This window comes from Elephantulus edwardii, unplaced genomic scaffold (genome assembly GCF_000299155.1).
Source record: "Elephantulus edwardii isolate Elephantulus edwardi_28Jun2011 unplaced genomic scaffold, EleEdw1.0 scaffold00132, whole genome shotgun sequence".
Taxonomy (NCBI): domain Eukaryota; kingdom Metazoa; phylum Chordata; class Mammalia; order Macroscelidea; family Macroscelididae; genus Elephantulus; species Elephantulus edwardii.
The window spans coordinates 9,118,070-9,131,021 of record NW_006399882.1 but is presented as its reverse complement, the minus strand read 5'-3'; the positions used below and the strand labels follow the sequence as shown (position 1 = coordinate 9,131,021).

General features: G+C 46.1%; 1 protein-coding gene across 1 annotated transcript in view; it reads right to left on the bottom strand.

Moving 5' to 3' along the window:
* The window catches only part of CCNF (cyclin F), a 30,554-nt gene that overhangs the window by 8,619 nt on the left and 8,983 nt on the right, over positions 1–12,952 (bottom strand). Inside the window, exons 5-11 of the mRNA XM_006893886.1 lie at positions 11,317–11,510; positions 10,198–10,251; positions 9,437–9,541; positions 9,180–9,257; positions 3,257–3,408; positions 1,294–1,458; positions 4–94 (exon numbers count right to left, since the gene is read on the bottom strand). Of these exons, the coding sequence (XP_006893948.1) occupies positions 4–94; positions 1,294–1,458; positions 3,257–3,408; positions 9,180–9,257; positions 9,437–9,541; positions 10,198–10,251; positions 11,317–11,510 (839 nt within the window). The remainder of the gene's footprint in view (positions 1–3; positions 95–1,293; positions 1,459–3,256; positions 3,409–9,179; positions 9,258–9,436; positions 9,542–10,197; positions 10,252–11,316; positions 11,511–12,952) is intronic.

Genomic DNA, 12,952 nt, shown 5'->3' with positions numbered 1-12,952 from the left:
CTCCCCCATCATCCGCACCAGGTCCTCGTACTTGTACGTGTTGTCTGTGAGCCACACGGCCTCGCGGATGGTCAGGATTTCTCTGCTGATGAAGCTGTACATAGAGAAGAGTACTCAGAGCTGGCCTGACTTCAGCGGTCGACATGGGCTCAGGACCCTGAGGCTCACATAGTACCTGTCTGCCCAAGGGAGATGAACGTGAAAAGGTGTGAGTGGAAAAGCGAGAGGAAATGAAGATGAAGAGTGATGAGTGGGGAACCCGACACACAAATGTCCCCCAGGGCCCGGGTTGGGGTAGGGACTCCCTAGTCACCACAACTTCAGAATCCCTGTTTGTGGGAAGAACTTGGTGGCTGGTGTGCCCTGTCCATGACCAGCATCCAGATGGCTGAGGGCACAGGTGGCCTGGCAGGTGAACGCCCAGGGCCAGCCGCAGGGTCATCACTGGTTGGCCGCTGTCACCTTGTTCTCAGCTTTCCCTCAGTACCCACTCTAAGGAACAGCCAGGCCAGACCTGCCTGGGCCCGTGGCCTGGGCCAGCACTGCCTGGCTCAGGGACCCTGCAGCTCCCACAGTGGATCAGGATCAGGAGTCTAAAGTGGTTTAGGTCTCGTTACTGGTTTGTGTATAAGAAAAGGGGAGCTCTGGTGGCTGACTCTGTAGGAAGGGGCGCTGCTAACTCAGGCGGTTCAACTCCACCAGCCGCTTTGAGGGCAGCCTCCTCCTGTGTGACTGACAGCCATGGAAATCTGCTGGCAGGTGAGCTGTGAGTCTGTTCAGACTTGAGGGCAACGAGTTTGGGTTTTCTGTTTTTGATGTGAACAGCATTCCTAGGACTCATCACCGAGCCGTGCGCTGGTGGGCAGTGAGTGATTCCACTCCCAGTGGCCAGGGAAGACAGAAGTGTCCCAAAGAGGGTTCCAGGCTGTGACTCTTTACTGAAGCCAATGGCCTCGCCTTTCTCTTGTGGAGCTGCTGACGAGTTTGAACCACTGTCCTTTCGTCTGGCAGTCCAATACTCAATCCACTGTGCTATTAGGGCTCCTTAAGTAAGGTAAAAAGTTAAAACCCTCAAACCTGTTGCTATTGACATTGTAGCTGACCCTCCAGTGGGTTTTTGGAGGCTGTAAATTGCATGGGAGGAGACTGTCCATCTGTCTCCTGCACAGCAATCGGTGGTGGATTCTAACTGCTTGTACAGTTAGCAGCACAACTCCTTACCCACCAGAGCTTTCCTGGAGAGGCAGTAACTGCTTAAAGAACATTCCAGAAGGCATTGTAAGGGGCCCTTACCGGGTGCAGATGACCATGCAGGCGATGCCTAGCAGCTGCAGCTGGTGCCTGGGTACAGGCCGCTGGCGCAGGTAGCGGTCCACACACTCCACGGTCAGGTGCAGGCACAAGCTGGTAAAGTCCTTCATGGTGGCCACCTCCACCAGCCAGTCGATGAGGATGTACCTGCAGGAAGGCGGCAGGAGGCCGTCAGAAAATGGGCAGAGAGCACAGGAGATGTGGCCCTGAAGAAGATGCCCTCGTGTGGCAAAGAGCCAGTGACACTACTATCCAACCCCAAACAGTGAAGCCCTGGTGGCACAGTGTGTAACAGGATGGGCTGCTGGGTCCATGGGAGAAAGGGCAGTATCCCCTTGTAAAGAGGCACCATAGCTGAACCTGATGGAGTCACTGAAACCTGATGATGTAATATAACTGGATGCCAGTAGGTTTGGTTTGGATTATTTATAAACATGCATGATGTTGTTGTTGTGTACTGTTATACTGCAATCAACTCATAGCTTAGCCTCCAGAGAGTTTTCAGGGGTTTTAAATCATACAGGAGGAAACTGCCCATCCTTCTCCTATGGAACAGCTGGTGGACTTGAACTGCTTGCCTTCAGGTTGACATCATAGCTCCATACACCACTAGGCCACCAGAGCTCTCACTCTCTCTCAAAATAATGTTATTAGTTAACATACATATTAAAAATATAGACCACTAAGTCAGGGAGCTCTGTATGCAATCCCCAAAAGCATGTGGTTGGAATCCACCAGTTGCTCCAGGCAAGAAGGGCGGGCAATCTCCTACTGTGTCATTTACTGCCCCTGAAAACATACTGGAAGGTCAGCTGTGCGTTGGTTTCAACTCAACAGCACATAACAAGAGGATGAGGTACAGTGTGCCAATTTGGGATGACGAATAATCTGTAGAACTGGACAGAGGTAGGATGGGGCAAGGTTTTGTTGTATTGTACACAAGATCACCACACATAATACAAAGACACACCCTTTCCCCGTACATGTGTGCACATACAGCTTCACTGCTTCTGCCCAGGAGAAGCCAGCTTGGCATGCAGTGGCCCTCCATGGGAATTCTAGGACTGTGAATCTTTATGGAAGGAGACTGTCTATCTTGCTCTCTTAGGACAAGCAGTAGATATGAATCATGACATTTCAGTTGGCAATCACGTACCAGAGTCTCATTATCTATTTATGTAAGTTCTACTGGTTTTGATTCTCTTGAGAATCCAGTCCAAGACAACAGAGTCTCTGTTTGGTCTGATAAATTTGTGGAAAAGGACAGTGGTGGAACAGGACAGAATTCTGTGAAGCCCGGCAGTCACTCTGGGCAGAGCTGATTAGACAGCACTGTCAGGAACCTCTGAAGAGTACTGAGGAGCAACAATGTCAGTCTGGAGGCCAAGGTGCACCTAATCAGGGTCATGGTCTTCCTAATCACTTGCTTTGCATCAGAAAGCTGGACAATGACTAGGGATGATAAAAGGGGAATTATGCCTTTGAGTTGTGGTGCTGGATAAGAGCACTGAATTTACTGTGGACAGCCAAGAGAACAAGTTCAGCCTGTAGAGGGTGAAACCAGGATGCTCCTTAGAGGCAAGGATTCTGAAGCTTTGTCTAACATACTTTGGGTATGTTGCTAGAAGGGACCAGTCCTTGGAGAGGGACATCATACTGGGGAGGGTGGAGGGACAGTGCAGGAGAGGAAGACCCTCAATGAGATAGACTGGCTCAGTGACTGGTGAATGAGGGTGAGTGTGTCAGAGACAATGAAATTGGCACAGGATAGAGCAGGGTTCAGAGCTGTTGTACATAGGGTCACTATGAGTTGTAAGTGACTTGATGGCACATAACAACAGACAGTAGTATTGTACAAATACCCACAGCCCCCGATAGGCTTGGTGAAGGACATGAGCTGGCCTGTGATGATGCCTCAAGTCAGTGGTTAGAGGCCCCACCCTACCTCATGGTGTCGTTGAGCCCCTTCTGCACCGAGAAGATGCGCTGCTTGCTGGTGGCACGGGACGTCTGGAAGAGCTGACAGACAATCTCATTGCTAGCTTTCTCATCCAGGCCAAGCTGGTTCCCGTGGGCACAGGCTTTGGCCAGGGACAACTGTGGGAAAGCATACACACTACATGTTAGCCATGGCTGCCCATCTGAGAACACAGGGATCCTTGATGGCAAAATGTAGAGAAATAGTGTAGATTTTCAATGTGAATAGGCCAGCTTCACTTCTTTACCTCCTCTTCAAGGAACCTTTTAAATAGTTTCTAAATGTAGTAAGTTCCTTACTCAGTAGCATGGATAATAAGCACTTTTATGATCTTAACATTAAAATGCAAATGCATTATTTCAAATTAGTACATTACATATTTTATATCATACTAACATCTTTACAACTGATTTACAGTTAGAATAATAATGTCTTATTCCCTTTTTTTATGGAAAAAAAATTGGCTACACAAACCCAACAATTTGCTCCACGTGAAAAGATGAAGCAGTATGCTTCCGTGAGGACTTCCAGCCTTGAAAACTCCACAGGGCAGTGCTATTCTGTCCTGTAGGATTAGTGCTGTTTTGCCCTATTAGCATCAACACTAACAGCACTAACTCCGTGGCTTTGGGCTTTATCTCTAGGGGGAAGCAGAAGACCATGCCTTTTCTCCCTGAAAGGCTGGTCAAGCATGAGGCCAGCAATTTGCTTCTGTAAAGACGACAGTCAAGAAAACTCTAGGAGGACCCGGGACCTTACTTACCTTTCAGACCTTAAATTAACTCACCCCCATGGCTCAACTCAGGCACATGATAGACAGGCCTAAAAGATGACCAACTCCAGGGAGACACACATTGTTTAGAATGCCATCCAAGTGACATCAAAAGGGCAGCATCTGCCCAGAGATAATGCTCACGAATAGGACAGGAGGATGAATGACAACAAGAAACCCAGGAAGGAAGTGGGAGAAGTGCTGTTATAATGTTGGGATTGTAATTAATGTCATAAATCAAAATGTGGAATTGTTGAATAGAAAACCAATTTAATTTGTAAACTTTGACTCAAGTCATAATAAAAAGTTTTAAAAGGAAAGGAAAAGTCACCAGGGCAGTTGTACTATCCTACAGAGTTTCTATGCATCAAAGCTGTGTCGAGGACAGTGGGTTCAGTGACACATTTTGGGATGCTTATCCCCAAAAAGGGAATCTTCCACATGTGTATGTCAGTTTGTCGTAATGTGGTGGCTTGTATGTTGCTATGCTGCTGAAAGCTATGCCACTGATATTTCAAATACCAGCAGGGTCACCCATGGTGGACAGGCTTCAGCAGACCTTAAGAAGCAGGACTGATCCACCAGATGCTCTGCTGGAAAAGGAGGGACAATCTCCTCCTGTACCAGTCAGATCCGATTTGACAGTACACGCACACAAAAAAATAAAAAAAAAGCAGGACTGGCCATTCACTTCTCAAATAATAGGCCTTTACAAGCTCTATGGACAATCGAAGACCATTGCTGGATACAACGCTGAGGCTCAAGAGGAGCCCCTCAGGGAGGAGGCCACCGAGACTGAGGAGGAGCTGCACATCAGAGCGCTCACTGTAACGACACGAGTGGAGAACAGTTTTCACCTGGTCAAGAGCCTTCACTGGCCAATGTGGCAAGACTCAAAATGAAGAGAAACAGCTGCAAATATCCACTAATAACTTAACATGGAAAATATAAAGTATGAATGGAGAAAAACTGGAAGTTATAAAAAAGGAAAGGGAACATAAAAAGATCAATATCCTAGGTATTAGGGAGCTGAGACAGACTGATATTGGCCATTTAGAATCAATCACATGATCTGCTAGGCCAGAAATGACAAAGAATGGTATGGCATTCATTTTTAAAGAGAGCATTTCAAGATTGTCTTTTTAGAAAAACGGTAATTTTAATGAAATTTTACAGAAAAGTTGTATTTTCATTCATTCATTCATTATTGCACATTTTTCTCCCAATTCACTTAAAAAAATCATTCAGTGTTGCATAATTTCCTCCTTCCCCCAGTCCACTTTGCTGTGCACCTTTTATTCTGGACTGTTGTCACAGAAATAATGCCTAATCATATATCCCTTATAAACAGTTCTGTTCCAATGCAGTGTTCATCATTTATCCTCTTATCTTAGTGTTCCCACTTAAGATATACCTTGTAGGATGATATTAAGGTGAGTGATAAGATACATCAACACATATACCAGGAAATTCAATACAACTATTACTCAAATATATACCAACTATGAAAACTAAAGATGAAAAAATTGACTTTTTAATCAGTTTTTGTAGTCTGAAATTCACTGCATGTTATTAAATTCATTAATTTCCGTTAAAGAAATTAATCAATCAAGTCAAATTATTATGGGTATTAATAATAACTAGCGACTAGAATGCAAAAATTGGAAACAAAGAAGAACTAGTAGCTGGAAAATTTCACGACAGAATGTCAAACAACGAATGATTTATTAGTTGTAAATGCTTTTTCCAAATAATAAAGCATGATTATACACATGATTATGACTTCACTTTATGGACTACACAGGAATCAACTGACATGTACATCTGTGGAAAGAGATGGGAAAGCTCAATAACAGCAGTTAAAACTAGGTCAGGGGTTGATTGTGAAACAGACCAGCCGCTCCTCATATGCAAGTTCAAATGGAAGTTGAAGAAAATGAAAACAAATCCATGAGAACAAAATACGATCTTCAGTGTATCCCAATGGAATTTAAAAATCATTTTAAGAGTAGATTTGACATATTGGACACTAATGACCAAAGACCAGATGAGATGTGGAATGACATCAAGGACATCCATCATCCATGAAGAAAGCAAAAGGTCATTACAAGGATAGAGAAAAAAAGAAAAGACAAAAATAGGTATCAGAGAAGACTCAAAACTTGGACAGGAATAAAAAGAAGCCAAAATATGGGGAAGGAATGCTGAAGTTAGCAGGCTGAATAGAAGATTTCAAAGGGCAACTTGAGAAGACAAAACCAAAAAAGGAAGAACACGCTCAGCATTTCTCAAGCTGAAATGAATGAGGAACAATTCACCAAAGCTGTGAGTTGTAACACTGAAGGGCCAAACAGCAAATGATCCAGGAAGTGTCAGAAGACGAGGGCACACACAGAGTCTCTGTACTAAAAAGAACTGACAGGGAATCATTTCAGGAAGCAGCATATGATCAAGAACCAAGGGTATCGAAGGAAGGTTGGGCTGCACTGCAGGCACTGGCAACAAACAAGGCCCCAGGAATTGATGGACAACCACCAGCTCACAGCTGTGAAAAACCTGCACCTGGAGTTACCATCTACAGTTTTCCGGGATGGTCTCTTCTATCATTTCCTGTCTGGTAGAAGTGACTTCTCTGAAAGCAGCTGAGCCAAATTTTTCTGGCTCAATTTTCTTTTTCACATTTTCCCTCATTTAATTTTTTATAATTTCAGTAAATTAAGTTTCCACAGATTATTGTAGTCCAGGGCAGAGGTGAGTAGCTGAGGCAGGGACAGCTGGGGTAGGGGTGGGTAGCCCGGGCAGGGGCACGGACAGACTAGATTAGAGGCAGGTAACTAGGCTAAGGATGGGTAGCCAGGGCAGGGGCACGGGTAGATGAGGCAGGGGCAGGTAGTTGGGCTAGACAGGGTAGAGGCACAGTTAGACAGGGTAGGGGCAGGAGTGAAACATTCCACATAATCATTTTCAATACCATTTTGACTTCCCAACCACTTAAAAGAATTCTAATGTTATGCAATGAATTGTGGCTCTTCAAAATATACATTGTTCTGGGCATCTATGGCCTTCAGTCACCTTTCAGCTCTACAACTGAACTCAAGTCTTGTATCTCAACTTTCAGCCAACCAACCAACCAATAGACATGTAAGGTAATCAGTATCATCAGAGGAATCATTCTATAGAAAAATCAACCATGAGATCAAAAGGGGAACTTTTTCAAATATTGCAGAAGACGTTAGTTGTAAAAATAGGATAACTGGGTACAACCATTTTGGAAGGCTGTGTGGCGCATTCTCAAAAAATTGCAAATAGAGATACCATTTGACCCAGCAATCCCATTACTGGGAATATGCCCCAGAGAGACCATGTCTGCCATCCAAGCAGATATATGCACACCCATGTTTACTGAAGCCTTGTTTATGATAGCAAAGAGTTGGAAGCAACCTAAGGGCCCATCAACAAACAAATGGATAGAGAAGCTGTGGTATATCCACACAGTGGAATACTACACCGCATTGAAAAACAAGGAACTCATGCAATATTATTCAAAGTGGGTGACCCTGGAGGACATTATGCTGAGTGAAATATCTCAGTCACAAAGGGACAAATACTGTATGGTGCCACTGTTGTAGAATGGGTCTGACATTAGGGTTGGGGTATGACAGAAAAAACTGGATAAATTATGCATATTGTATTAAAACAGATGAGGGAAAGAACAGATTAGAAGTGATATATAATTGAGTATTATGGTTAGCACAGGAATCTAGAATTAACGTTGCATAGAGAAGTGTACTCGGGGTGGGGGAATTGTATACTAATGAAGGAATTTTTTTTTCTTTTTCTCTTCGGAGGGGGTAGCGAGCTGGTGGGGAGGGGTGGGCAGGGAGAAAAGTGCGGCAATGAATGAATGGAAATCCAAAACCTCTGTAAATGTCTATTAAAATTAATAAAAAAAACAGGATAACTAGTAAAATATATAAGGGGGTGAAAGAGGGGAGGGATGGGAACAGAGATGGGTGAGCATGGGCAGGGGGTCACAGGGTCACACAATTTGGTGGGCTGAGGGAAGGGGTAAAGGAAATGGGAAAGACACAGTGGAGACCTGAAAAGGTGAGGTAATGGTGGGCACAGTTCAATGAGGATTAAGTTTACACACGTATGGGAATGATGGTATAAAACAATGTGAATGCAGGAAAGTGTGAAACACAATGTATAAGAGCTTTGTATGCAAATCAATATAAAATAATTAGGAAAAAAAGTGCCGCTTTTGTCAAAGGCAGAAGGCAGAGAGGAAAAGGATGGAAAGAAAGATCAACAGAAATGGAAACCCAAGGAGAAAGTGGGAAGGGGGCTGCTACTACTGCATGCACCACCAAGTGCACTGTTAACTGTCAACTGACATCACGAATCCAAAGGGCATGAACGTCAATCAAAGCACTCCGTAAATCTTTATCCAAACCACAGTAACAAGTCAAAAATGTGCTGTAGCCTCCACTCTATCCATCCCCATGATCACTGAGTCATTTCTCACAGCGACCCTCCATGGCATTTCCAAGTCTCTTAAAGGAGGGGACTTTCTTTATCCTGAGAAGTGCTGGATGGACTTGAACTGTTGATCTGCTTAGTGCAACATGTAACATTTAGCAGTACAACATGTCACTGCACCACCAGGTTCCTTAATTCCTAGTATGCCTGTTTGTAATCCCACCCGAGCCATGGGCTTTCTCTGGATGCTGATAAGTGAGTGATATCAGAGGGAGTATCTGAATCTGTCTCCTCTGAGAGAGCAGATAGCAGGTGGAGTAAAAAGATGAGAGAAGTCAGAGGCCACCTTAGACCTGCCAGGAAGCGGGAAGCAGAAGCTGAAGGGACAAGGACCTTCCCCAGAGCCTACAGGGAGAGCCTGCCGGAGAGCTGGTCCCCTAAAGTCAGATGTTCAGACACCCAAATTGTGAGAGAAATTCCGTTTGCTAGTGAGCTCCTGTGATGTTACAGTAACACGGAGCACAGCCAAGACACCCACCAAACAAGCACATTTAACATAAAAGGATCAAAACAGGAGGAGAATCCTGATAGGAGGCTGTGGCCTGCCCCACAACCCCACCCGCCGAGGGGCCTCACCTGTGCTTCCCAGCAGCCTTTGGCAGCGTAGTCCCTGAGTGTCCGGAAGCTGTGCAGGAACCTTCCAGGGTCAGACACCTGTGGACAGAGAGTCTTTAGACACAGAATCAATGGCAGATTCCTGAACGTCTGAACTCCACAGCCCCAGGAAGCTGCTTCCCCGACGACCACCCAGCAGGTGCCCTAGAGGCCTCAGAAGAGTTCCTTATTGGGGGGCCAATGTAGGGACACTGTCCTCTGCACCTGCACTCACTCACCTCCATTCTCTGGTCTCGCTCCCAGAGCAGGTAGGCGCTGGGCAAACAGCCTTGGCGGGCAGATTCCTGGAATAGGGCGATGGCCTGCTGCTGCTTCTCTTCATCCTGCAACGAGTACAGGCCGTCCTGTCCTCCTGCCATCCACCATTGAGTCACTAACCCCTCAGGCTGTGCCTGCGCTGGCCGCAGGCTGTTAAGTCCTCCCATGCATCCTCTATTTCTAGTGATAAGCAAAACCAGAGCTGACAAACATGCTGCCTCGATACACTATGGGCAGTGCTAGCTTTGGGGAAAACTCCAGCCTTCAACTCAGGAAACCTGGGTTCAATTCCTGGCCCATGCACTTCTTGCATTAATGAATCAATGTGTGGAATGCACTCTGAAAGCGAAGTCTGTACAAACACAATGTGAGAATGTTCATAAAAATGGTTCTAGTGCAGGAGACCTTTCTTCTATACAGCAGATTGGGGTTTATGTCCTGTTTCACGTGCTGTCACCACTCTGCGTGTCAGCATATGCCACCTGAGAGAGACTAGGAAGAAAGGCCTGGCGATCTACTCTTCCCAACAGCAGGCATATTACAGCCAAGAAAACCCTGTGGGGCACAGCTCTTCCTGACAGATGGGCTGCTGTGCACAGCTTATTTGAGGTGCTGAATTCTGGGTTTGGTCTGACGCCGAGATTACTCCCTGGCCTCCCAGAGAGCAGCAGGGCAGGGATGTGGTGGGAGCCTCAAGCGTCTACTGAGAAATGTCACTCACCTCGAAAAGACTCAGCACTCTCCCCAGACAGTGCAGGATGGAAGCTTGGTGAGCCTGGAAGGACAAGAATGAAAGTAGGTGTCCAATTGAACTAAGTCCCCTCAAAATATATGCTGTGAACTCGAGTCCTGTTTTTAATGGTGACTGTGGTCCCACAGGGAGCAGGCCTTCCTGTAACGTGAGTGAAGCCCTGACAGTGCTGTATGTGCCTTTACCAAGCCCTCTGAGAGGTAAGAGCAAATTCGCTGCTAAGTGCTGGGCAGTTAACAGGAAGGCTAGCAGTTCAAAACTACCTTGTGGCTCCATAGGAGAAAGACCTGACCCTCTCCATCGACTCCCACCACAACCCAAGCCCACTGTGGAGGCAGTTCCTAATTACAGCGATTCTCCATAGGGGTTCCGAAGCTGTCTTTTTCCTGTGGGGCAGCTGTTGGATTCAAACCACCAACCTTTTGGTTAGCAGCCCACCAGGAAATATGCTCAGCCACCAATGCTTCCCTTCTATAAGGATTGTGTTGTTGTTGATTGCCGTCGAGTTGAGCATGACTCACAGTGACTCTATGAACAAAAGACCTGATGCCTTTCTATGACTACCGTCATTTCTCCAAGTTCATCGAGTTTCCATAGGCATGTGTTCTCTAGGGATTACAGCCGAGAAAACCATATGAGAAAGCTCTGCTGTACAGGGATGCAGTAAAAACAGGCATGTCTGTCCATTTCTGTTATTCAAACTCCCCCCTTGTGATATTGGTTAGCACAGTACTATAAAATTAAGATGAGGGTGAGGGGGTAAGAAGGATTCTTGACAAAGATACTGTGCTGTGCGGTATCTTGCCCAGCCCTGGCGTTTATGTGGGCCCCATTTACGGCCCTGCTGCCCCAGTGCAGAGTGCCCACCTTGCAGCGAGACATTGGCTCTGCTCGCCGAACTGATGAGCCCCAGCTCAACAGGGCCCACCAGGATTCTACAGCCGGTCCCCTCAGAGCTCCAGGCTCTCACTCTGTCCCTGCCTCACTTCTTCTGGCTCAGTGCCTGATATTTACCTCCACAATGGAGCTGGTGCTCCCCCCAGATCACCCACCTAGTCACGGAGGCACAGGGCACTTCCCTCCACTTACCCTCTGCAGCTGGCACTCAGCATGGAGGCTGCCGTGAACCACAGCCTTACAGCAGCTCCCGGAGGCTGACCAGGGCGGGCGGATGAAGAGCCAGATGAAGGGAGCGGCACCCGTGTTGAGGCGCTCGGCCAAGCTGAAGTAGTAGGAGGCCTTCAGCCCATTCACTTCCGCTCGGGCCTCATCGGACACGGACACTACACAGATAGACAGATAGACAAGATGTCTGGGTCCTCGAGGGCTGTTCTCCACCATCATTCCCGAAAATCTCCAACCTCAAAATTCTTGTAGCTTAACGTTGGTGGGGTTCTGGGCAAAAATTTCCCTTCTGGGTAAGGCTTTTGTTTTGTTGTAGCACAGAAAAGGTGTTACATATTTAAACAAAACAGCCGTTTCAACCATTTTTGTGTAGAATCCAGTGACATAAGTTATATTCACAATACTTTTGATCTGATTCTATAGCAGCATATTGATAAAAAGAGGGCTGGATATGGAGCAGAACACAGAATCCAAACTTTCTGAAACTACTGCCTGGGATCATCTTTAAACCTTAAACTAAAACATCCTCCAAAGTGTCTTTAAACCAAACAATAGCTCTGGTTAGCTAGTAAATAATGTCTGCTTGAGCACTGTGCTCTTTTAAGAACCATCTAGGATCAGAGTGACAAGAGCAACTTAGAAAACTAAATAGCAGACGTGGGGTCAGTTTACATCAGTGGGAGAGGAACAGTTCAGAAGCAGAGAGAATGGCTGTACCACTTGAAAAACTTCAGTCAATGTAGAAATTATCAAACCAGTGTCTGATTTGTTGTGCATATTTTTGACAATGACAGAATGATATTACCACATTGTAGACATTTATAAACACCAGTTTGCAATATTTTTCACCATCCTTAACATAAGTCAGTTGACTTTTCAAACAATTATTCCCTTCCATGCCCTCCTACCCCACTTCCTTGTTTTCTATACATCTGCCAGCTCTGGTGGGGTGTGCCATCTGGTGGACTCTGACTCACTCTTGTTGGACAGAGCAGAGCTGCCCTGTAGGGCTTCCAAGGCTGTGAATCTTTATGGAAGTTTTATAGAACTTTATGCCTTCTCTTTCTTCCGTGGAGTGGCTGGTTAGTTTGAATGACCCTCCTTTTAGTTACCACGTGGGTTCATTTCACCTCAGTGGGGCTTTCAGAGTCATCCTTCCCACCTCCCACTAGAGCCATGGCTGTGTCTGACACTGTGGGATCATGCAGCCTCTGACCTCCAGGACAGAAAGAGTCCAAGCCAGGGGAGGCAGGTGGCGGAGGTAGCCACAGAGACCGTAGGATTCACCTTGCACACAGGGTATGTATGTCTATGTGTTGGGGGGGGGCATGTGCCTCGCCAGGCTGGCAGAGTTCTCCATACTGCTCAGAGCAATTCTTTGCTCTTCAACAATTCTTTGGTCTTTTTAATGAGAAAAGTAAAAGCAAACAAACGAACAAACACCAAATGATGTGTTGTCCTACTAAGATGAACTCTCACAGGCGGGCAAGTGCATAGAGGGAGAAGGTAGATTAGAAGGGTAGTTCCTGGTTTAGGATTAATGAGTTTCTGTTTGTTGTTGTTCTGTGCCATCGAGTTGGAACCGACCCATAGCTGAGTC